A 24,168-nucleotide genomic window follows, 5' to 3' on the forward strand; every position below is an offset into this window, starting at 1 on the left:
AAAGGATATGTTAAGAAGTCCCTGTTCCACCTACCCCCAGGAAACCAATTTTTCTCCCAGTTTCTTTATAGAAATGCAAATAGTAATACAAATCATTTTTCTTCTTTTTTAAAAAAGAGCTAGTACACTTACACTTAATTTGTACCTTGATTTTTTTTTTTTTTTAGTCAGATGTGCTTTTAAATGTTCCTTCCGTAGGTACAACTATAGCTATGCTTTGAGCCAGATACTTCTTTGAGGTTTGACCAAGTGTTATATTTATTTGCAGTGCACATGTCCACAATCTTAGTCCCCTAGAATTCAGCAATCACCAACCTTTCGGACCTCATGAACCACCAGTGATCCGCGGACCACCGGTTGGTGACCGCTGCCTAGATCACTGCACCAGCAGGGAGAATACATTTTTGGAAAAGTATACATTGATATGGATTCATTGATAAGCAGTGCCCTTGACCTTCTCTACATAATTGCTTCAAGATAATGCTGCATATAGCTTTGCATGGTTTTCATCTAGTGCTATTAAATCAAAATAAGTTCTTTTAATTAATTTGCTTTTCAAAAGTTGACCCACAGTGTATACTATACAATTGCGTATACTATATTTTTATATTATATATATTTTATGTAACAAAATGAAAAAGTACAACTGACTGCATATTATTTAGAAATACTAAAGCGTGAAGATGCTAATTGGGAGAAACCTAGATATTGGTGAATTTTTAAGAGTCATATATATGAAATCCATTATATTGAGAATTTCTATAATTGATACCTGCATAAAGTTAACTGGCACTATTATTTAAAATTTGGTACTTTTGTAACTGAGGAAAAAATCCTGATATTCATGAATGAAATGGGTGTTATTTCCAAAATGTTGACTCAGCTATCAGGAATGAATCACTTGAAAAATCTGGGCTACAGTTTCTTCCATTTTTACTGAAATGTGAACTTCCTCTGAGTCAGCCTATAGAATTTGGGATAATATAACTCTGCCCTAGAGGGTGGGGGATGGCAAAGCAAGGGTTCTATGTGTGTCTTTCTCTGTGAGAACAAATACCACTATCATATATTTGTGCCATTTCGTATGTAGGAAATGCAAACCCATGTTTATTTTTCTGTCTGTGCCTTTAGCACCTCCCTCTTGCAGTCACTTGTCTTGAGAAGGTGGTTAGTGTCCGAAAAGACCCCAACGAATCCCTCGGGATGACTGTTTCAGGGGGAGCATCTCACAGTGAGTGGGATTTGCCTATCTACGTCATCAGTGTTGAACCCGGAGGAGTCATAAGCAGAGATGGAAGAATAAAAACAGGTAAAAATTAAAGAAATTTAAGGTTCTGGGGCAGCAGTGTTAAGAGGAATTAGCAGCTTGCTAGGTGAGGTAACTGTTTCCAGATTTAACAAGCAAATGTGAGGGTGATCTGGCTGGGACATCTGTTACCCATTGACCATGAATAGTTTGAGTGTAGTTGCCAGACTGGGTTTCAACCCTCCTTCGTTCAAGTGGATTGATGTGGGCGCCACCTTGCTTGCTAGTAAAGCAAGTACGGAAAACTATGCCAAGAATTAATAGGAAAATGCTAGTTACGAGCAAGTTGCCTTGGTTAAATGGCATAATTTTGTTCCATTTATTCTAAGCGAGTCTTTGCTGGATTTATCCAGTGATGAAACTATTCATGAATTATTCAATTTTATGAGCTGTATAGGGGAAGTAATTGGATAGACTTTGATTGAATATTAAGTGAAAGTACCATGCCATAGGTACTTTTCCACTGGTGAAAAGTGTTTTGTTACTTTAATCTTGTGTGTTCTGGACTTCTGAAATGAAAATGTCAAATGTGTATCCTTAATAATATCGTCAATGCACATGAAGGAAAAAATCCTGATATTCATGAATGAAATGGGTGTTATTTCCAAAATGTTGACTCAGCTATCAGGAATGAATCACTTGAAAAATCTGGGCTACAGTTTCTTCCATTTTTACTGAAATGTGAACTTCCTCTGAGTCAGCCTATAGAATTTGGGATAATATAACTCTGCCCTAGATGAAGGGGTAACTCAGATGGTTGGGCAGTTATGTTATTTAAGGATTCAGAGTCAAGAGATAACATGTAAAGTTTCTGAAGTACAGTTAGTCTGTGGAGCCAGGGGGGATGGCACGTTAAGGGATTCAGTCAGCCAACCTAACGATGTTCCTTTGGGGTCAGGAAGGACTCAGGGCCTTTCCCATCTTTCCCCTATTTTTTACTCTTGCTGTGGTTATTCTATATAAAAAAGCTATTCAAAGGAGGTAGAAAATCAGGAGATAAAAGAACAGAAAATGGAGGCAGAGGAAATATGTATTTTAGTTTCTCTTGCTTTTCTTTTTCATCCAAGCACCTGGGTGCAGAATAATGAGGTCAACCAGGAAGTGACTTGAGAGAGAACATGAGCAGATTATAGGATATGTATGGAAATGGTCCAGCACATAGTAGGTGCTTATCCAATGCTGGTTCTTAGCACCTGTACAATCGATAGAAATGTTAACTTCTTTCCACCTCTTTGAGAACACAGTTCCAGGGCCCATTTTTCTTAACTGCTGTTGACTCCATGCCAGATACTCTCAGAGGTAGTTCCTTATTTATTCATTCAAATCATGTGTAATTAGGTACCTATCATATGCTAGGCTCTGTGCAGGTGCTGAAAGCTTTTGCCAAGTGCTCTCCCTTTGTGCTAAAAACATAAAACAAAAAAGGAGTGAAAATATATTTTCTTTGATTAAATGGTAAATGAGGCTATTCCTCCTCCCTCCCTTTTTTTGTTTTAATGACAAGAGCCAAACACCAATGGGTATGCTTTAGAAACCTCTAAACACAACTTACCAACACCTTAGAGAATGCACACAATTCACCATTTGCTATATGAGAATCCAGCCTCATGTCAATTCAAGAGGCTGACATGTGCCCCACCCTCACTATTCACCGCATCCGTCAGTCAGTCCCTGCCCCTTTGTACTATAAGCAGAAGGTCCTATTGCACTAAGGATGGCTTCTGCTTCTCTGATCACTAGGTGACATTTTGTTGAATGTGAATGGGGTTGAACTAACAGAGGTCAGCCGGAACAAGGCCGTGGCATTATTGAAAAGCACATCCTCCTCAATGGTTCTTAAAGCTTTGGAAGTCAAACAATGTGAGTCCCAGGAAGAAGGCAACAGCCCAGCAGCCCTGGACTCCAACCACAACATGGCCCCGCCCGGTGACTGGTCCCCCTCCTGGGTCATGTGGCTGGAATTACCACGGTGAGTCCCAATGTGACATCCTTGGGGAGGTGTGGGAGGAAACAACTATATATATAAAAGAATGGTAAAATTATACACACACACACACACACACACACACACACACACACACACACACACATCATTCTTTCACTTTCTTGGGCTGACTCATGGCACTAGCATCTTAATGAACCCCTGGCTTGGTTGTGGGGCTATTTGAAATAATTGTAGCTGGAAATGCAGGCAGAAACCATAGGGCAGGGACAAAAGCCTGGATGTGGAAACATTATTAGGCATTCATCATGAGGCGCTCACAGGTCTGCCACGAAAAGAGTCGTTTCCGTTTTCTTGCAACACGGAGCTCAGCTGACAGGGAGAGGATGCTGAAATCCAGGGTGTTCACTCAAGTAGGGGCAGGTTCGCCTCTCCTGAATCTGCTAGCTGTACAGCACTAGGATCTTGCATGGAGGGTGACTCCCATCCATGGCTTTACCTCTAGCTCGGGTGCCCCCGCTAAACCTAAAGCAGCACAGAACACGTGGCCTTCACCTATGCTTATGTGTGTGCTGAGAACGCATCTCTCATCTTCTCTCCCAGTACCTACTCTTGTGAGTTCTTGCACATAACTTCAGGAAGCAGCAGGCTTGTCACTTTAATAAGCTGTAACTAGAATCTTACAGTATAGCTGTTTGTCTCATAGACACTTCAGGAAAGGATTTGGGGGTAGCCTTGCTAAGTGACTGTAAACAAATTAAATATTCAGAGGGCAGATAAATTGGGTTTTGTTCATCTACAACACAAACATTAACTCGGGGCTTTCAGAAGATTCTTACGAATTCCAAATGAATGATTTAAATGTTAAATACTGGAGTCACTGAAGATGATTTGCTGGCTAGAATTAAATGAATGAGAGCAGGATGTTTGGTTTTAGTACATTTTTCTTGAGGGTGGAGATAGGTCTTTTTTTTTTTTTAATTTTAAAATGAGGTTTATAAAACATCCCTGACTCAAATACAAACTGTCCTAGATTCATTTCTGAGCCTTCAGTAATTGATAAATTTAAATGAGTACATTTTTAAACAGCTGAAAACTGAGTGTTGAGGCAGTTTAAAATCTTTAAACATTTAGAACTGAGCCTAGGTGGAAGAGGTTATTACTTCTATTGTTTGAGAAAAATAGATCACTTTTTGTGCTTCAAAGCTATTCTGTTAAGTAATCAAGGTTCACACAAGATGGGACAAATATAAGAAACTTTTTACTCCAAATACGACCAAGTGAATGGCTTTCTTTTCCCCTTTTACTTGGCCGTGGGCAGGCACCTGGGATTTTGCTCATTTCCTTTAAGAGAAGGGCACTGTGAAAATAGTGCCAGTAGACACCACTGGTTTTCAGCCACCCTGGCAATGCTTATCTTCCTCCATCTCCTTCTCACCTAGTAGTAATTTAATAAGCACAGTACAAAATTCAGAGGGCACCAATGGGTATAGTGTGAAAGGTTGAGTCTCCCATCCCAGTTCTCTCAGATCATAATCTGTCACCAATTCCTTGTGTATTTGCCCAGGGAGTATGTGTGTCAGGGGATGGCAAACTTCTTCTGAAAAGCGTCAGAGTTTAGGCTTTGTGGATCATACTGTCTCTGTTGCAACTATTCAGTCCTGTGTTAGCATGAAAGTAGCCATGGACAAAATGTAAATGAATGGGCATGGTTATTTATTTGCAAAAGCAGGTATAACTGTACATACACATAGTATTATCATATACACTATTATGTACTGGTTTTTTAAAATCTAATATACCCTAGGTAACATATCAGTAGATATCAAAAAAACAATAAAAATTCAGACTGTACAGTGACAGCACCTACTATAGGAACTGGTTCCATTAAGGTGCGTTTGTACAACCAGATGGCAGTTTGCCTGGATATACTAGTATTATCGATCACACTCTGACTTTGGAGGCACTGCATCACTGTTAAGTAGCATGGAACTGTGGGGTAGAGAAGTGTGACCTCATTTCTTCCCACCTGTGTGTGGCTTGGTCTTTTCACCTAATGTTCGAAATAACTTGTTATTTGGATTCTTCTTTTCAGGGAATCCAGATATGTATTTGAAGTCTCGTGTTTCATTTTCTCTTGAATTCCTATCAACTGTTTATTTCCATTGTTTTCTTTGCTTATTTTAATCTGTCCTTCATATCCCTTGCGTTTTTCAATAGTATATCTTTGTTTTTATATTTTTTCACTTCTTCTATCAGTTTATTCTCTCATATCTTCCTTGATCTCTTATTGATAATTATTTCAATAGTTTAAATTCACATTAATATGGCTGTTAAAACTTCATTTTTCTACAGCATTTTTCTGGTGAGTGGTTTTGTCTGTTACTGTTATTACTGTTACCTTCCCACTTTTGTAGTGTCTCCGCTGATTCTTTATCCTACCACACTGGCAGGCTACTTCCTGTCCACATGGGTTGTCTGTTTGGGTTATTACCTCACTTATGCCCTTCTTCTCTGCCACACTGGGCCCAGGGAACGCCTGCTAACAGTCAGCCTGCCTACTTCGGTGTCCCCAGTGGATGCATGTTTTGCCTATCAGTGGACCACTCGCTATGGCCCCCCCACTCACTAGGGCTCTACCAGCTAGGACTGCACTCTCTAGCTATGGGCACTCCCTCTTCTAACATCCTTCTTTGACTCTCACTGCCTTTGGAAGTTCTCTTTCATATATAGTGACTGAGTTTTAAGATGGAATTTGCAACTAAAATAGGAGTAGGCATATCAATTATGCATTTTCACAATCATGCTGCAAAACCTCAGTTAACAAGTAACCATATTTATTTAATATTTAGTTCACAAGTCTGTGGGGGTCAGCTGATTCAGGCTAGGCTTGATTGATCTTGGCTGGCCATACTTATGTATCTAAGATTTGACTGGTGGTGGCAAAAATCCCACTGTTGCTCTTATGGCTGAGTCCAGAATCAGAATAGGAAGACACCACAGTTATATAACTGGGCACACGAGCATAGGGTAGCCACTTGGGGACATCAATGCAGTTATTTTATCATAGTAAGGAAGAATGAGGAAATATTGTTTCGAACATTTTGAGTCTGAGATACCAGTGGGACTTCCAAGTTTGAGAAACACATCTAGAGCAGTAATTCCCCAAGTTTTTGTCTTAAGACTCCTATACAGATTTATAAAGTATTGATGATCCCAAAGAACTTTTGTTAAATAAGTTATATCTAATGATATTTACCTTATGAATTAATATAATTTTTTACTTATTTAAAATAATACACCCCATTATGTTAACATGTATTTTAAAAAGTTATTGAGAAGACTGGCATTGTGTATTTTTTTTGCAAACCTCTTTAACATTTGGCTTAATAGAAGATAAGTGGACTCATATCTAATTCTGCATTCTATCTGCTGCCAGATCACCTGTCATGTGTTCTCTGGAAAAAATGCCACTGTATGCTCATAAGAAAATGAGTGAAAAAGCAAAGATCATACTATTATGACAAAAATATGAACTATCTCTAGACCCTGAAAGGCACATAATTTGAGAACCACACTTTAGGAATATAGGGGTTCAGTGAAATATTGAGGTCCACAGAAAAGTGGAGCCCTTGAAGGAACAGCTAGTGAAAGAACAAAAAATAGTAGCAACCAACTTCATATTTATCAACTCCTTTTAACAGTCTGTTACTTGAGGTAACCGTAATTTTCTTATTTAGAAAAATTACCAAACTCCTTGCTATTCTTTATACTTTGCAAACTCTTCAATTAATCTTTGAATGAGTTCAAAATAGGAAAAAAGCTCATATTTAAAATGAAAATTACAGTTTAACAAATGTTACTGACCAATGTCATCACTTAAAACATTTCACGAGACTTTTTATTGGTTTTTCAAAATGCAGTTAATATTTTAAGGTACAGCTTATAAACAAACCAGTATCTTGATTTTTTTCTTTTTGGTCAACATGAAAATGTTCATTTTCTTTCAAACCAGTTTCTGGCCTCGGGGATTTTTACAGTCAAATCCAGCTCCTGACATAGACCTTCTATCCTAACTGTAATACAGTTTGCACTTTAGCCTGCACCTATGTTAACAAGCATCCAACTACCACAGAATAGTAAAAGAAATCATTTCTTCAATCTATATTTCTAATTGAGCTGAAAATTCTACTCATTAACAGAAGACCTCTGGTCTCTCCTTCCCTTTTCCCATTCTTTTTATAACTTGCTATTCCATTTACTGCCAGTTTTCTATCCTCCATTATGAATCATTCTTATAATCTTTAAATATACAATTTCCATTCATTTTATGCCTTCTTAAAATGTCTCTAATCTTTATTAAACATGTAGAACTACATACATATAAACAGGTATTTTTTCAAAAGTCCAAATTTCAACAAATGCATTAATTAGGGTAGGTTTGAATTTTTTTAATTGAGAATAATCATTTATTCAAAGAATTTTGCCTTGTGGCTCAGTTGGCTGGAGCATTGTCCTGTACACCAGAAGGTGGTGGGGTTGGATTCCCAGTCAGGCACATACCCAGGTTGTGGGTTCAATCCCCAGTGAGGAAGCGTGCAGTTGGAAACCGATTTATGTTTCTCCCTCTCTCTCTGAGATCAATTAAAAAAAATTTTTTTTTTAAATCTACAAGTATGCTTGAATTTGGTTCACCAATAAGGATTTATGCATATCCAACTTTTTAATTAAGGCATTAAATCAATTATTATCTTTCCCAGTAGACATATAAACAAAACAAATAAATGGTGTCATTTTTTAAAGTGTGTTTAACGATGGAAAACAGAAGTTCAATAAGAAAAAGCAAGCTAACAGCACAAAGGTCAATTTTGAGTGAGACCCATCTAGTGCTATTCTAAAAAATAAAATCAAAAAAGAAAATGGAAGATGAATCACAGTAATTATTAACTGAGTTCAACTTAACTGCTTATATATTGATTACATTCTATTGCAGGTACCTGTACAACTGCAAAGATGTTGTATTACGAAGAAGCACAGCTGGAAGTCTGGGCTTCTGCATTGTAGGAGGTTATGAAGAATACAATGGGAACAAACCTTTTTTTATCAAATCCATTGTTGAAGGAACACCAGCATATAATGATGGAAGAATTAGGTAACAATAACAACTATTTTAACAAAAAATTTATATTCAAATACTTTGTTTTATGCATAAAAAAGCATGGCCCTTCTTGAAAAAAAGGCATGTATTTATTATACCTTTCATATTGGTGGGAAATTAAACACATTTATGTAGCATGCAATTTCTAAGAAATCCAAAATGATTAGTTACTTGGTCCCATATAGCAACTTGCTTATGAATCCCTTCTAACGCAAGCTGATTTTAGAGTTTGCAGAAGTGAGGGAGAAGTAATATAATTAAAATTGACAGATATAGCAGAAATTAGGACCTCCAATTAAACTTGAATTAACTTTAGCTATGGATCAAAATATTAATCATATACCTTTTTATTTTTTTAGATGTGGTGACATTCTTCTTGCTGTCAATGGTAGAAGCACATCAGGAATGATACATGCTTGCTTGGCAAGGATGCTAAAAGAACTTAAAGGGAAAATCACTCTCACTATTGTTTCTTGGCCTGGCACTTTTTTATAGAATTGATGGGTCACAGAAAACTGCAAAGTTGAAACAATATATTTATCTTGTCAATTTTTGTATTTAAAGGATACATTATAAAAATGTGAACTTTAGTATCAGCAAAATTATGATCTAATGAAAGCCAATTACACCTCAGAAAATATAATTCTCAAAACAAACATCACTAATAGTTTTTATTCAGTGTGGAGGATTTTGCATCACTCTACGTTTACGTTTATATTTTTCTATTTAATAAAAAGCTCTTAAACAGCTGAAATGGTTTGTATGCTCTCGAATGACTTCGAACCATAAAATTAAAAATTTGAGTATTTTAAAAATAACTTACAGCCAAATGATTTTAAAAGTGCATTACTGAAAAATGTTCCTTTCATCAAGAAATAAATATTTTTTAAAATATTATAGTTGTCTTTAAGTTTGTAATACTAAATTTATTTCTATTATGACTATTTACTCACAGAATTATAAACTTGTTTTTTTCTTAGATTTAATAGGAAACAACTAAAGCTCTTGTCACTTATTTTTTTATTCACAATTGAAAAAAATCTGCATGCTGTTCAACCAATGAGCCTTGGGAAAATCAAGAAAAGCCAAACCAGCCTCAGATAGATGGCCATGAGGGAATTCAAAATTGTGATGAGTGTCCAGTGCCTGCTAGAAACTACAATTATGTTACTTCAGAGGCCTCCCAAATACCATTAGATTCATTCTTTTACATATAGAAGTTCCCCATTCAATTTCACCATGAACCCAATTTAGAACACTGAAAATCTGCTATCAAAAAGTTGTGGTATCAAAACTGTATGAGTTCTTTAATATGCTAAGCAACAGTGCCACAGCAGTATTGATAAAAGACTACTCTCAAGACTCAGGGGTGCCCTTTGATGCCTTTTGCAGAGAAACATCTTGAGAGACTAATATTTGATTAACTCAGGAAATGTTAGCCAAGGTGGAACCCTGACCTTTATCAGATACTGGTATGTACACAGCTGAACACAGTTCTTTAAATTCCCTGATGAGTGACTCATTTACATACTTTCTTGGATATAAAATCATTGCAATCTTATTTTTTAAATATTACAAAAAAAAGATTTTTAACTTAACATGAAAAATTCGCATTTATTTTGGGAAAAAAGCTTTTATACTAACAGAAGATTAAAGGTAAATTTCTTAAACATTATCCAGAAAAATAAACAAGATTTGTGGTATCTATTTCTGGGACTAATATACACAAAAGGTTATACCAGGCCTATTCTGCAGGTGCAGCCTCGGTGCTCTCCTGTTCAGGGGCAGGCTCACTGCCAGCTTCTTTTCCTTCTTTGCTTCTTTTTGATTTTTTGTGCTTGTGTCTCCTGTGACTGTCTCCTTCTTCACTTTCATGGCGACGTCTACTATTACTAAAAAGAAAAAAAAAGTGTGTTCTTAAAAATGTTTAAGTATACAAGTGATGACAAAAATCAATCCACTTTGCCTAAATTCTGGGTGTTAAAAGATTTAATCCATTAGCCAGTTTTTTGGGTGTTTTTTTTTTGGCAACTTTTATGCTGAGATTATATTTACACTAGAGGCTCGGTGCACAAAATTTGTGCAGAGCAGGCCTAAGGGGGGTAGGGCGCGCACGCGCCTCAGCCTGGCCTACGCCCTATTGCAATCTGGGAGCCCTCAGGGGAGCAGGCCTAAGCTGTCAGTCGGACATCCTTAATGTTGCCACAAAGGCAGGAGAGGTTCCCACCACCACCTCTACGCTCACCAGCTCTGAGCCCAGCTCAGGGCTTCTGGCTGAGCAGTGCTTCCCCTGTGGGAGCAAACTGACCACCAGGTGGAAGCTCCTGAGTTGAGCATCTGCCCCCTGGTGATCAGTGCACATCATAGTGACTGGTCATTCTGGCGTTTGATCAATTTGCATATTAGCCTTTTATTATATAGGATTACAGGTTCATCTTCACCAATATCATCCCAGATTTCTAGGGCCCATATACTTTATTCTGAAAACCAAATTATAGATGAGAAACTGAAGCACTAACTCAGAAATACTTTCTAGGGTTGGTTTTAGGTAAATGATAGGCATTGAAATTTAACATCTATGTGTGCATGCTATTGTTGTTTTTGAGACTACAAGGGCATGAACTTTCTTTGATTAAACTGCTTTAATAATATTTACTATTAAAGTCTGGTTCATATGCCAAATTCCCCCCTCCTAACAAGATAATGTAATAAGCTGAATTCTCTCATATTCCATCATAATTTTGGTTTACTTGTATTAAATACAGTCTTGTCAGATTTAAAAATCTTTGTTGAAGCATAAAAGGAACCAACTATTTCAACAGATTATTCTTAATCTTCCAATTAGGAATACATATGCTCTACTGGTTATTGGGAAATATTTGCTCTTACTTTCTGAAGTCAAATCAATTTCTCAACTTCAAAGTGATTCACTATTTTATTAAAGGACAGACCTTCGAGATGACTTGTGTCTGGTTTCCTCTTTCTCTCTGTGTCGTCTTTCTCTATGTCGTTCTTCTTTCTCTCGACTTGCTCTATGACGCTCGTAGCCTCTTTCTGCATACTCCCTATATCTGTATCGTTCTTCATCACTGAAATTGGAATAGAAACAACTTTTATTAACTGGACTGTTCATACGATTCTAAACTCTAAAAGAAGAGATGTGACCTGAGTGCAAAACAGAAGCCCCCACGTTAGCATCTTACAGAGAATAGATGCAAAATGTTTGAACTGAGAGGGAAATAATGCCATTCCCAAATTAGTACTATATCTAATACAAGAACACAAAATATAAAATTACATATCATTTTAAGGAACCAGTTTTGTTCTGTGCTTTCATAATTGTTATAAAGTAGAAATTTTATAAAACAATGCTGTTTTTCTTCAAAAAACTGGGAGCTGTAACTCATTTACATTTTAATCAGTTTTCTTTTCCTCCTCTTAGAATTAAAAGCATGTTTGTCTATTTCAGATCTCAAACCAAAATTCTTTTTTTAAAAGTATTTTTTATTGACTTTTTACAGAGAGGAAGGGAGAGAGATAGCCAGAAACATGGATGAGAGAGAAACATCGATCAGCTGCCTCCCACACATCCCCGACTGGGGATGTGTCTGCAACCCAGGCACATGCCCTTGACCCTAATCAAACCTGGGACCCCTCAGTCCACAGGCCAACGCTCTATCCACTGAGCCAAACCGGCCCTGGCAAACCAAAATTCTTATATTTCTTATAAAATCTTGGGCACACAGGATTCTAAAAACGTATTTTAAATATTTGGCTCACAATGACTACAGAGTAGAAAGTAGATAAAGGTTCTTCAACCACATAAAGAGTATATTCATCTAATAAAGCAGTATACAAATGAACAGCCTTAGCCAGTGGCTCAGCTGGCTGGAGACTCGTCCCATACAGGTTGAAAGGTCACAGGTTCAATTCCCGGTCAGGGCACATACCCAGGTTGTGGGTTTGATCCCGTCAGGGTGCATACGGGAAGCAACTTCTACAATATCCACACAAAATGCACGCAAAAAGCTGTTTGTAAACTTACTTGCATTCTGACATCCCAATTACTTAATACTATGTATATGTGTGGTGAGAAGAAGAGATTCAATATGGTTAATGCAAAAACTTAAAGCTGCACCTCCATTTTCTGACTCTTGATAGAATGAACTGATAAAACTGAGTGATGGCTAGTCTTTCTTTACCTCCCTAGCCCAGTCTTCTTTTCATATCCTTTCACTTACATCCTTCTCTCCTCCTTTCTCCTAATCCTTTAAGTCTTTTTTTCTTGATTTTTGTTCAGCATAGAAGTCAATACTTTCCACAACCTAATATCGGTAAACTCACTTAGAAGGAATAAAAATGTCTTCTAGAGCTCTGTGTGCTGAAGAGCCTTGGTTTCTAGAAATATATACAAATTATTAAATTAATGTTTAAAGCATCAAGGAGTTGGAGTGATCTGAGTAGGAGCAATAGGAGACAGAATAAGGTGAACATATAAGCCATATAAAAGAACAAATCAGTCTGTGGTTTCTTAGCAAAAGTAATGAGTCTGTAGTGCTGTGCCTAATGCAAGAGATATTGCTGACCAAGTTGTTATTACTTCCATACATTACATTTTTAAACCATTTTTAAAAAATCTTTATTGTTGAAAGTATTACATATGTCCTCCTTTCCCCCCCTTAACCCTCTCCAGGCCACCCCCACCCCAAACAAGAAAATAGTATATATATATATTTTTGTGTACATACACACTTTTTCCCTAACCATAAATATGCACTTTGTATTTGGAAAGTGGAAGCATGTCACCTAAAAGGCAATGTGCCATGATAGACAGTGTAGAGGAGTAGGAGGAGTACAGGCAGAGTAGGCCCAGGATCATATCTTGATTCTACTACTTACTAAATGTGTGACCTAGGGTAAGTTAACCAACCTCGCTCGGCATCCATCTGTTCTCTCACCTGTAAAATTGGCAACAATCTCTTTCAGGGTTGTTGTGGAACTGGCAATAGCATTTGTAAGTGCTTGGTACAAGAGAAGGCCCTCAATAAATGGCAGCTGATATACAGACTCACCATCTTCAGTAAATTTAATGTTAAATTTTTTAGAAGTAGAACCTTTTTTTTTTTTGTAAAGGTGACTGATCCTGTAATAATTAATTTTTTCTGAAGAAGAATAATTAGCCCACACCAGGACAAATGAATATAGTAGTAAATATTATCCTCTTTAAAAATGAGGCTGTCTTTGAAATGATTCCAACTGGATTTACATTAAAACAGTCAATTATCTCGTAATTTGTCATCTGTAACCTTCTCACCCTGGCACCAATTCTTCACAGCTTTGAGGCCTTTTAAGATACTGAAGGCAGCCATATGATGGGAAACTTTCCACAGATGATAAAAGATTTGGTCTCATCCATGAAATATAAAGATCCCTCCTTCTAGCCCCTTCTTTGATAAGCAGCTGCTGCACAAGTTTCTCTGGGTCTGGAAATCATTAGAGTTCATTCAAATACCCTTGAACGAACAGACTTCATTCTAGCCCACAATTAAGTGGCCTCAAGACCAGATGTTGAAACTGGTCTGTAATTTTCAAAACAATGACCCTGTAATTTGTGACACAACACAAACTACATGCCATATCGCAAAAATGTCAGTCTTCAAAAAAAAAAAAAAAAAAAAAAAAAAAATGCTACCAAAAAAAAAATATTTATAAAAAAAAAAAAAAAAAAAAAAAAAAAGGTCTTTACTTACACTTCACTTGAATTTTCCAGAGAACACTTTACTCCTGGGATAATTCAAAACAACACAAAATTCCTCCACCTCCTGCCTTGAACTTTTAGTCAGATTTAGGTAAACACTGACTTCTGATGCTCTACAGCATAGCAACCTGAATATTAAATGTGGTTTAACCATTAACACTTTAGTTTCAATAAAATTAAGTAACACCTGTGTTTAAAATTTAATCAGATAACTTAGCCTCAAATATTCTATAAACTGTATTATTTATGTTTACGCAAAGAAAATTTATGAGCTCTAGGAAAGCCATCAAAGCCATTTCTTTTAGTCTTCTTTCCTATCAAGTTTTGCATTAAGCTCCTTAACTTGTGAATATGGACATTCTAGAGATAATAGTGCTATCTCAAGTATTTTAACTACATTAGAAACTTCTTAACTTTCTGGAAAGTAATGCTCTTGAACTTAAGAGAATCATGCTGACCTACGTGGCTCAAGTTAACAGTACATGTCCCACCACAGAAACACAAAACATACACTCTCACACACACAAATATGTATCATACCTTTACTTATTTAAAATTTTATCAGGTGCCTACAAAGCGTAAGTCATATTATTAGGAACTACAGAAAGGAAAAAGATTAATAAATCCTGTCCAGTTTCTTACTGTACACTGCTTTAGGAAAGTTTCAAACAACTAACCAGCCTTTGTCACCTTGACAATATTATATGGTTAAATCAAAAAGGGCAGTGTATGAATAATTCTGTATCCTCAGCATAAAGCTCTGTGCCTGGTACATAAGAGGGACTCAGAAAATGTCAATTACATAAATGAAAGAATGAATCGCTACTCCCCCTTCTGCCCCTGCCCCCTAAAAATGGGGAGAAAATCAAGTGCATAGGGAGTAATAAGGAAAATGAGAAAAACTTTAAACTACCTAATTTCAAGACTAGAGAGGATTTTAAGATCTCGATCACATTTTGAGATTATGGCTCTACCATTGTCATATGTTTTTTTATGTTTCCATTTTCTCACCTGATAAGAAGAAATTTAGACTAGATAATCCCCAAGGACCTTTTGGATTAAGAAGTATATAATTAGATGACCAAAACTAAGAAAACAAATGCTGCTTGAATCAAGCATATCCTCACACCCTGAACTGATATACTGCTTCATCTCATCCAGCAAAATCAGAAAATTGTCTATGTATCTTACATTTATCTTATCTCTAAAAATAGTTGGTATAAAAAAGTTATCTTCATTCTACATTGTGATGGTACCTAGACTGATATGTTATAAGATGCCCAAATTAATGATGTGATTGTGATAAAGAGCTTCTACCTAAGAGTTTCACCAACAGTTTTTCAAAATTATTCTTTCTCTACTGTAGTCACCTTCCTCTCCTTAAATATGTCATTTTATTTACTGACATATTGTGTGCCAGACATTACTGTACAAAGTACTGAGGATACAGAAAGGAAAAATGGCGGTCAATGCCCTTAAAGAGACTTACTAAGAAACAAAGTGGCCCTACCCGGTTTGGTTCAGTGGATAGAGCATCAGGATATGGACCAAAGGGTTCCGGGTTCGATTCCGGTCAAGGGCACGTACCTCCCCGGACTGGGCTTTGGGACAGGGCACATGCAGGAGGCAACCAATGAATGTGTTTCTCTCTCATCGATGTTTCTCTTTGTCTTTCTCTCCCTCTTCCACTCTCCCTAAAAATCAATGGAAAAATATCCTCGGGTGAGGAATTAAAAAAAAAGAAACAAAGTGTTTAGGGAACATGTGAACAAAATTAATTCCTTCAGGTTCAGAGAAGCTCACAGAGGACCTTGAAGAGTTAACAGAAGTTTGTAAGGCAGAGAGGTAAGGAACAACATGAACAAAGTATAAAACTTTGAGGGATTCCCAGAACAGCAATCAGTCATGCGGTGCACTGGCTTGCGAGAGAACTGGGGCTAAAGTCTAGAAAAGTACATGACTGTGACTGTGGATTATAAGAAGAATTAGGAATTTATTCTTTAGGTCAGCAGTACATGCCAGCCCCACAGCAGTATATGAATTCTTTCCAATAGCACAGACGTTTTAGGGAGTCAATTTTCAGATCCTCAACATCCGTATTTACTCTTTCCTAAATCTGAACTGCCTAATGTAAAACATCATGCCACTTCTCCAGCTAACCTCTTCTCTCAAAATCATCCTCCTGCCCTTTAAAAAAGAAAGGCATTCCTTTCACCAATTTTACTATGGTACATTGGCTCAGGGTATAAAAATCATCATGGCATCAAGCAGATCTAATTTATAATATTAGTGCCAGTGAGAATTATTTTATTCAAGGAACCATAAAGCATCTATAGGAGTTTAGGTTTTCCTATCTTATACACTGTTCATTTAAGAACAGAGTATGGAGTAAAAAATGGGAGTTCTAACTTCATATATATCATAGTGTGGTGGGAGTCATAAGAATTTTCCCTGAACCAGTAAAACCTTAAAAAAAAAAAAAAAAGAAACCCCTTTTAAGAAAAGCAGTGTTGAAAGGCAGCATCTTATTGTAAGCTGTGTGGCTAATCTGTTAATTAGACTTGGATATGGAATACAGATCAACTCATTTGACTGAATAGCAAATGAAGCCAGACTTTTTACAACTAGAACTGAATGTGATTTGGCTGTCTGACTTGACAATGAGAGCTATCTTTTACCAATTAAGTTATATGGTAGCTATTTTCCATAAATGGAATATAGGCAATTTGCTAGAAATAAATATTTAACAGACATAAAGGTGTTGAATTTTTTTTAAAGAGTGTTTTGGCCAAGATGTAATAATAGCATTTTAATTTCCCCAAACCTCTGAGCATATTAAGATAAATAACTGGTAGTCTTTTGACAAGTCTTGGTAAAACCCTTTTGGTATTCTTCCAAGAAAATGAAAAAACTGAAACTTTAATTTCTAAATGAATTGGATTGAACTGGGTTGCCCCCTTCCCCCAAAAAATCTGTTCAACTATGTATTTAAAACTTTAAAATGAAAAAAACATTTTAGATGTCAAGATATGTGACGGGGTACAAAGTTTTCAAAATTCTTTTAAGAGAGAAGTAAACAAATTTGAAGACTATCGCTTTAGGTAATGAGAATCCCTAAGAATTAAATAGCCTTGATGCTTTTAAAATGGTTATCCTAAATACTCTTCGAGCAATGCTATCCCAACTAAATCGAATTTTCCACCCTATAATCAAATACAAATTCTAAAGTACACATTAAACATATGTACACAAACTACAGCACACTCAGCAAACCTGTTGAAAACACTCGGTGTGGGACTGTGATCACGCTCTCGCTCCCGCTCTCTGGTGCGCTCTCTCTCTCTGTCTCGATCACGATCCCGGTCTCGGTCCCTGTCTCGGTCTCGGTCTCGATCTCGGTCTTTCTCTCTCCTTGAGTAATAGTCCCACTGCTTGCTGGTGTCCACAAGACTAGGCCATGAGGGAGCAGAACCAGGAAGGTGGGGAAAGGCAACTAAAGAAAAAACATACACAAAACAAAAGTTTTGGTACTTAAAAAACAAGAGAAAAAACACAAAGTACTAGAAAATAAAGACAAAATTCCCACCAAAAGTGCTTCATTAGATTATAATGCAAAGTTAATTTATAACTAGAAAAGATAAATGTCATAGTGTGAATACCCACAGATTGGGGGAATATGAAGAAACAAACCTTAAAGACTTAACATAATCATTTTGCAAGGTGAACAGTAACCAGAAATAGATACACCACACAATTCCCCTTATCAAAAATGTAAACCAGAATAAATTAGGACATCTTCAAAGTATTGAGAGAAAATGATAGTCAACCTAGGAGCATGTATTCAACAAATTATATTTTAAAAATAAGAAAAAAGCAAGGACATCCATAGATAAAAAAAAGAACAAATGTTATAATCAACAGAGTTCACCGAAAGACAGACGTACAATGCATTTTAAGAGTAACACACACACACACACACGAATGTATAATTTCTTTTTTTTAAATATGTTTTATTGATTTTTACAGAGTGGAAGAGAGAGGGATAGAGAGTTAGAAACATCGATGAGAGAGAAACATCGATCAGCTGCTTCCTGCACACCCCACACTGGGGATGTGCCCGCAACCAAGGTACATGCCCTTGACTGGAATCGAACTTGGGACCTTTCAGCCCACAGGCTGATGCTCTATCCACTGAGCCAAACCAGTCAGGGCCGAATGTATAATTTCAAAACAATATAGGGAAAAACAGAATTTTTTAAAAACTGCTAATTCAAAAAAGACTTGGATAATATGGGGGTTGGGAGATACGTTTATTAGCTCAACAATCAGCACAAATAAAAGGGACTGAATTCATCAGTTACAGAGATTTTGGATTTGTACTTTGAATAATTCCTATTATATTCTGAATATAAGACATAAAAATACAAAATGGTTAATAGCAAAAGATGTAAGAAAAAATATAATACCCCTCAATCTACTTAATAGTAGCTATACTAATGACAAAGCAGAAGCATATAGTAAGGACTAGAGGCCTGGTGCACAACATTCATGCACTTGGGGAGGGGGTCCCTCAACCCAACCTGCACCCTCTCCCAGTCCAGGAGCCGTCAGTCGGACATCCTTGGAACTGCTGCGAAGGTGGAAGAGGCTCCCGCCACCGCCACTGCACTCACCAGCTCAGGGCTTCTGTGAAAGCGCACTGACCACCAGGGGGCAGCTCCTGTGTTGAGCGTCTGCCCCTGGTGGTCAGTGCACGTCATTGCAACCGGTCATTCCGTCGTTCAGTTAATTTGCATATTACCCTTTTATTATATAGGAATAGTGGCCCGGTACATGAAATTCGTTCATGGGGTTGGGAGGGAGGGGGTTGTCCCAGCCTGCACCCTCTCCAATCTGGGATCCCTCTAGGGATGTACAACTGCCGGTTGTATATAGTACTGTCAATAGTAAAAGTAAACAAACAAAAAAAGAAAATATGGAAAATTAATGTAAGAACTTAGAAAAGCAGCAGTCGAATATCCCCCTCACAATTCGGGACTGCTGGCTCCTAACCTCCTGGTCTAATTAGCATATTACCCTTTTATTAGTATAGATTACCTGGGAAAGAAAGGATAACAACATGAAGATGAAAATGTAACTCACCAAGAAGACAGAACAAATATAACTTACAGATATCTAACAACAAAGCCTCAATATTTGGAGAGTAAGAGATAATAGAAATTCAAGTAGAAATAGAAAAATCCAAAATGATTATGGGAGAATACCATACTTCTCTCAATTATTGATACTTTAAGCAAAAATTGCTATAGATATGTAAGATTTGAGCAAAACATTATTAACAAGGTTGATAATAAACAACAGGATACTCATTCTTCTCAAGCACATATGAAACATTAATAAAAATATACTATGTAGTTTCAGAGGATCAGTAAAATAAACAAGTTTTCTGACCACCATGCAATTTAAATTAGTAAAACAGAATTTATGGGAAATTAATCTCCATACATTTCAAATTAAAAACACATTTCTGATAACTAAGGTGTCAAAAAATTTTTTTAAACATTTAGGAATTGACTTCAGAGATAGATTCCTCTCTCTAAAATCAATTTTAAAAAATGAAAATAGCCGTAACCGGTTTGGCTCAGTGGATAGAGCGTCAGCCTGTGGACTAAAGGGTCCCAGGTTCGAGTCCAATCAAGGGCATGTACCTGGGTTGTGGGCACATCACCAGTAGAAGATGGGCAGGAGGCAGCTGAATTGATGTTTCTCTCTCATCGATGTTTCTAACTCTCTATCTCTCCCTCTTCCTCTCTGTAAAAAATCAATAAGATATATATATTTTTAAGAATGACAACAACCAAAAACAGCCAATACAACAGTAGCTGCCTGGTGTGAGTGAATCAAAAATTTTTAAAAATTAAAAATAGCTCAGCTGGCATGGCTCAATGATTGAGCATCAACCTATGAACTAGGAGGTCAAGGTTCAATTCCCAGTCAGGTACATGCACAGACTGCGGGTTCGGTTCCCAGAGTGGGGAGTGCAGGAGGCAGCCGATCAATGATTCTCTGTCATCATTGATGTTTCTATATCTCTCTACCTCACCCTTCCCAAAATCAATAAAAATGTTTGGGTGTTTTTTTTTTGTTTGTTTGTTTTGTAAATAAAAAAAGAGATGCAAACTGTCCTGGAGAGAAATTTAATCTTTAAGAAACTACATTAGAAAAGATGGTGCACAACCCATGGTCACAGACAACAGTGTGCTAAAGGTAGGCAGGGAACAGGTTGGGCAAAGAAAGGGGAAAATGAGAGACATTTGTATATAGTACTGTCAATAGTAAAAGTAAACAAACAAAAAAAGAAAATATGGAAAATTAATGTAAGAACTTAGAACAGCACAGAATAATCTAATAGAAGGGAGATACTAAAGATAAAAGTAGAAATCAAATAAACAGAAAACTACCACACAATTAAAAAAGCAGAAAGTTGGTTTTTGAAGACTAGACAAATAAAAAACGACAATCTCTGACAAGATTACAAAAAAGATGCCACATAAACAATATTAGAACCAAAAAGGGATCACAACTGCAGATCTTGCAGAGATTAAACAATACATAAACTATTATACACTTGATACCAACACATTTATAAACTTAGCTCAGTCTACTTCTTAAAACTAAATCACCAAAGTGACTCAAGAATAAAAAATAATCTTAATCATACTATAACTATTAAAGATATTAAATCACTAATTTAAAACCTTCCCACAAAACCTGATTGTTTTACAGCTGAGTTTTTATGAGCTTACTAGAGGCCCGGTGCACGAAACTTTGTGCACTCGGGGAGGGGGGAGGAGGGTTCCTCAGCCCGGTCTGCACCCTCTCACAATCAAGGACTCCTCAGGTAGAGTCCCTAGGCCTGGCCTGAGATCAGGGCCTATCAGGGCTTTCCTTACCCCAGCTGCAGGCAGCTGGTCCCACCCCCGCCACTAACACTGTCTGGCATCTGTGCAGCACTGCCCTCACCTCCCCTGCCACTGTTGGCCTCCCTCTGCAGGCGACAGGCGTGGGGTGCAATGGCTTGGCTGGCCTGGGCCTCCCTCTGTGTGGGGATCACTGGCTGGCCTTGCAGGGGGGCGGAGCCAGCCCGGCAAGGGGTCGTCTTCCTACCTGATTGCCCCTAACCACTCTGCCTGCCTGCCTGATGCTTGGGGTTGGGGCCAACCTTGCAAGGGGCCTTGGTGGTTCTAGTCTCTGGTCATTCCGGTCATTACGCTTATGGTGGCTGGCCTTTTATTATATAGAATACAGTATAGACCATTCTAATATTACATAAACTTGCAGAGAATAGGCAAAAAAGACCATTCTCTAACTTATCCCATGCGGCTTGTATAACCTCAATACCAAAACCAGTTAAGGATAGTACAAATAAAGGAAAATCACAGGCCAATCTTACATATAAACTTAAATGTCAAAATCCTAGACAAATCAGTATTTTTTAAAGGAATTAATCATGACGAAGTTAGATGTCAGCAAATAAATAGTGCCTAATATTAGAAAAATATTATAAATCTGCCACAATAATAGACTAAAGAATAGTATAATCATCTCAGAAAGCAGCTGATAAAAATCAATATTCATAGAGTTCAAAAGCACTTGGAAAATTAGAAGGAATTCTCCTTAATCTGATGTAGGGTTCTATAAAAAACCTAACACTAAAGTAGTAAAAATTATAAAACTGTAAAAAAAAAAAAGATGTAAGACAAGAATTCCACTTTCAATACTTCTTTATATAGAGGTCTTAGAACATAAGTTAAAGGGGAAGGGGAGCACAAAATTATTACCTGCTGATATTATTGTCTGAAGAGACTTGACAAATTATAGTGAGAGTTCAACAGGTAAATGGCTACATGATCAATATATGTATCTTTTTTATTTTTGTATATATCTGTATTTACATAGAAATATACATAAATAAAACAAAAACCAATTCTATTTCTAAATATAGGCAAACAGAACACGCAGTTCAAATGAATATATCATTTACAACAACAAAAGCTTAGGTGCCTATGACTAAATCTAATTGAAGAAATGCAAGTGTATAGAGATAATTATATAACTGAAACACATTAAAAACATCTCTTTAAATGAAGAGTGAGGCCTTGTTCATAGGTGAAATCATGATGTAAGGCATGAATTCCACACAAACTGATCTAGAGCATCAACTGAATTCCAATACTATGGTATAAGAGCAAGGACTCCAGAGCCAGGCTGCATGGTTTCAAATCATGACTCTGCAACTTACTGTGGAAAGTGGGAAAATGACTTAATCTGGCTGTTCTTCAACTTCCACCTTCATAAAGTGAAAATAACAACAGTATGCCTACTTTGTAAGACTGTTAGTATTACATTAGTTAAGTGTTTGTCATATAATGAGCATAATATATTTGCCAGTTATTAATCAAAATTTCAACAGCTTTTCATGAAACTTGTAAAACTGATTCTAAAATGAATATGCAAGAGCAATGGCTCAAGAATACTTCTGAAGCTGAATAAGCTACATTCTGCTAAATGAGATAGCAGAGCTACTATAAAATTTATATGTAAGATAGTGTAGCATTATTAGCATAAGATAGTAGTTAAATAAACCAAATGAATAGTCTAGAAAGCAAATAAACGGATTCAAGAATTCATGGAAACTGGATACATGAATGGAGATGACACTATAGATCCCTCAGGAAGGACTTATTCAACAAATAGCACTCGGACAATTATCCCTTTACTCTATAACATAAGCAAAAAATAATTTTCTAGATGGGTTAAGGTTGTACACATAAAAAACAAAATTTGAAAACTTTTAAGGGAGCCTTAGCCGGTATTGCTTAGTGGGTAAAGCATCAGCCTGCAAAGAGTCTTGGGTTCAATTCCTGGTCAAGAGCATGGTACCTCAGTTGCAGGTTCAATCCCCAGCCCCAGTCAGGAGCATGTATGGGAGGCAACCAATCAGAATGTTTCTCTCAAGGTGATGTTTCTCTATCTCCCTCCCCGCCCCACCTCTAAAAAAAAACACAAGAAAAATATCCCCAGGTAAGGATTAAAAAAAAAAAAAAAACTTTGGGGGGAAGCTATGCATAGGAAAATATTTTTTTTAATATACTCAAGGTTGAGAAAGTCAAGATCCAAATATGAACCCACAATTAAAATGTATGACTTTACACAGTTGATGAAGTACATGACAATTTTAATTTATTTGCCATTGGATGTTCTCCTTTGAGTGGCTTATTATAATTATCTCTACAATACACACTGTTCACACAGTCATAATAATGTAAATAAGGTTATTGTTTAGTTTTTAGAATAAAAAACTTGCCAGGGCACAGATAATTTTGGTTGCAGGACAGAATATAAATGTTTTAAGTAGGAGTACAGCTGGCCAAAGTTGGAAAGCAGGGAGGGAGGAAGAGGTAAAGGCTTAGAAAGATGAACAGCTGTGATTGATGGTATAAGAAAAAGAGGGTAGGTATACAAATAAAAAAAGAAAAATAATGTTAAAATTTCCCTGGTGGGGAAAAGGAGATAGTAAGTAAACAAGATACATGTTTATCATAGTAGAAAGATAACACATGACATCTGAAGTTATATAAATAAGAAATAGGTGATATTATGTAGAAATGCCAAGCAGACTATAAGAACTAAAAACCATTAAAAGTGCTTATGTTCTTCCATATTCCTTCAAAAAAAATTAAACTAGGTCTTATTTTATAAGCACAATCTCCACTCCAAAGCTTTGTTTGACAAGATAAAGAAAACTCCTGGAGAAAACCAAGATGGCGGCATAGGTTAACGCCGGAGATTGCTGCCTTGAACAACCAAATCAAAATACACCTAAAAGACGGAACGGACATCATCCAGAACCACAGGAAGGCTGGCTGAGTGGAAATTCTACAACTAAGAGGAAAGAGAATATCATACCCAGACTCAGAGGAGGCGCAGTGCTGAAGTGAAAC

The 24,168-nt window shown here is 36.8% G+C and overlaps 2 protein-coding genes across 10 annotated transcripts in view; one reads left to right on the forward strand and one right to left on the reverse strand.

Moving 5' to 3' along the window:
• Positions 1-9,160, forward strand: part of LNX1 (ligand of numb-protein X 1, E3 ubiquitin protein ligase) — a 111,979-nt gene extending 102,819 nt beyond the window's left edge. For both annotated transcript variants that reach the window (XM_015560095.1, XM_006757823.2), the window contains 4 exons: positions 1,132-1,309; positions 3,047-3,275; positions 8,242-8,400; positions 8,766-9,160. In XM_015560095.1, the coding sequence (XP_015415581.1) occupies positions 1,132-1,309; positions 3,047-3,275; positions 8,242-8,400; positions 8,766-8,901 (702 nt within the window). In that variant the 3' untranslated portion in view covers positions 8,902-9,160. The remainder of the gene's footprint in view (positions 1-1,131; positions 1,310-3,046; positions 3,276-8,241; positions 8,401-8,765) is intronic.
• The window catches only part of FIP1L1 (factor interacting with PAPOLA and CPSF1), a 96,607-nt gene continuing 81,176 nt past the window's right edge, over positions 8,738-24,168 (reverse strand). For 7 of the 8 annotated variants that reach the window (XM_006757812.2, XM_006757815.2, XM_006757816.2 and 4 more), the window contains 3 exons: positions 17,438-17,657; positions 11,358-11,495; positions 9,993-10,298 (listed from right to left, as the gene is read on the reverse strand). In XM_006757812.2, the coding sequence (XP_006757875.1) occupies positions 10,151-10,298; positions 11,358-11,495; positions 17,438-17,657 (506 nt within the window). In that variant the 3' untranslated portion in view covers positions 9,993-10,150. Of the gene's footprint in view, positions 8,848-9,992; positions 10,299-11,357; positions 11,496-17,437; positions 17,658-24,168 lie in introns of those variants that run through there. The other variant, XM_006757813.2, reaches the window with a different exon arrangement.

The sequence above is a fragment of the Myotis davidii genome, unplaced genomic scaffold (genome assembly GCF_000327345.1).
Source record: "Myotis davidii unplaced genomic scaffold, ASM32734v1 scaffold173, whole genome shotgun sequence".
NCBI lineage: Eukaryota > Metazoa > Chordata > Mammalia > Chiroptera > Vespertilionidae > Myotis > Myotis davidii.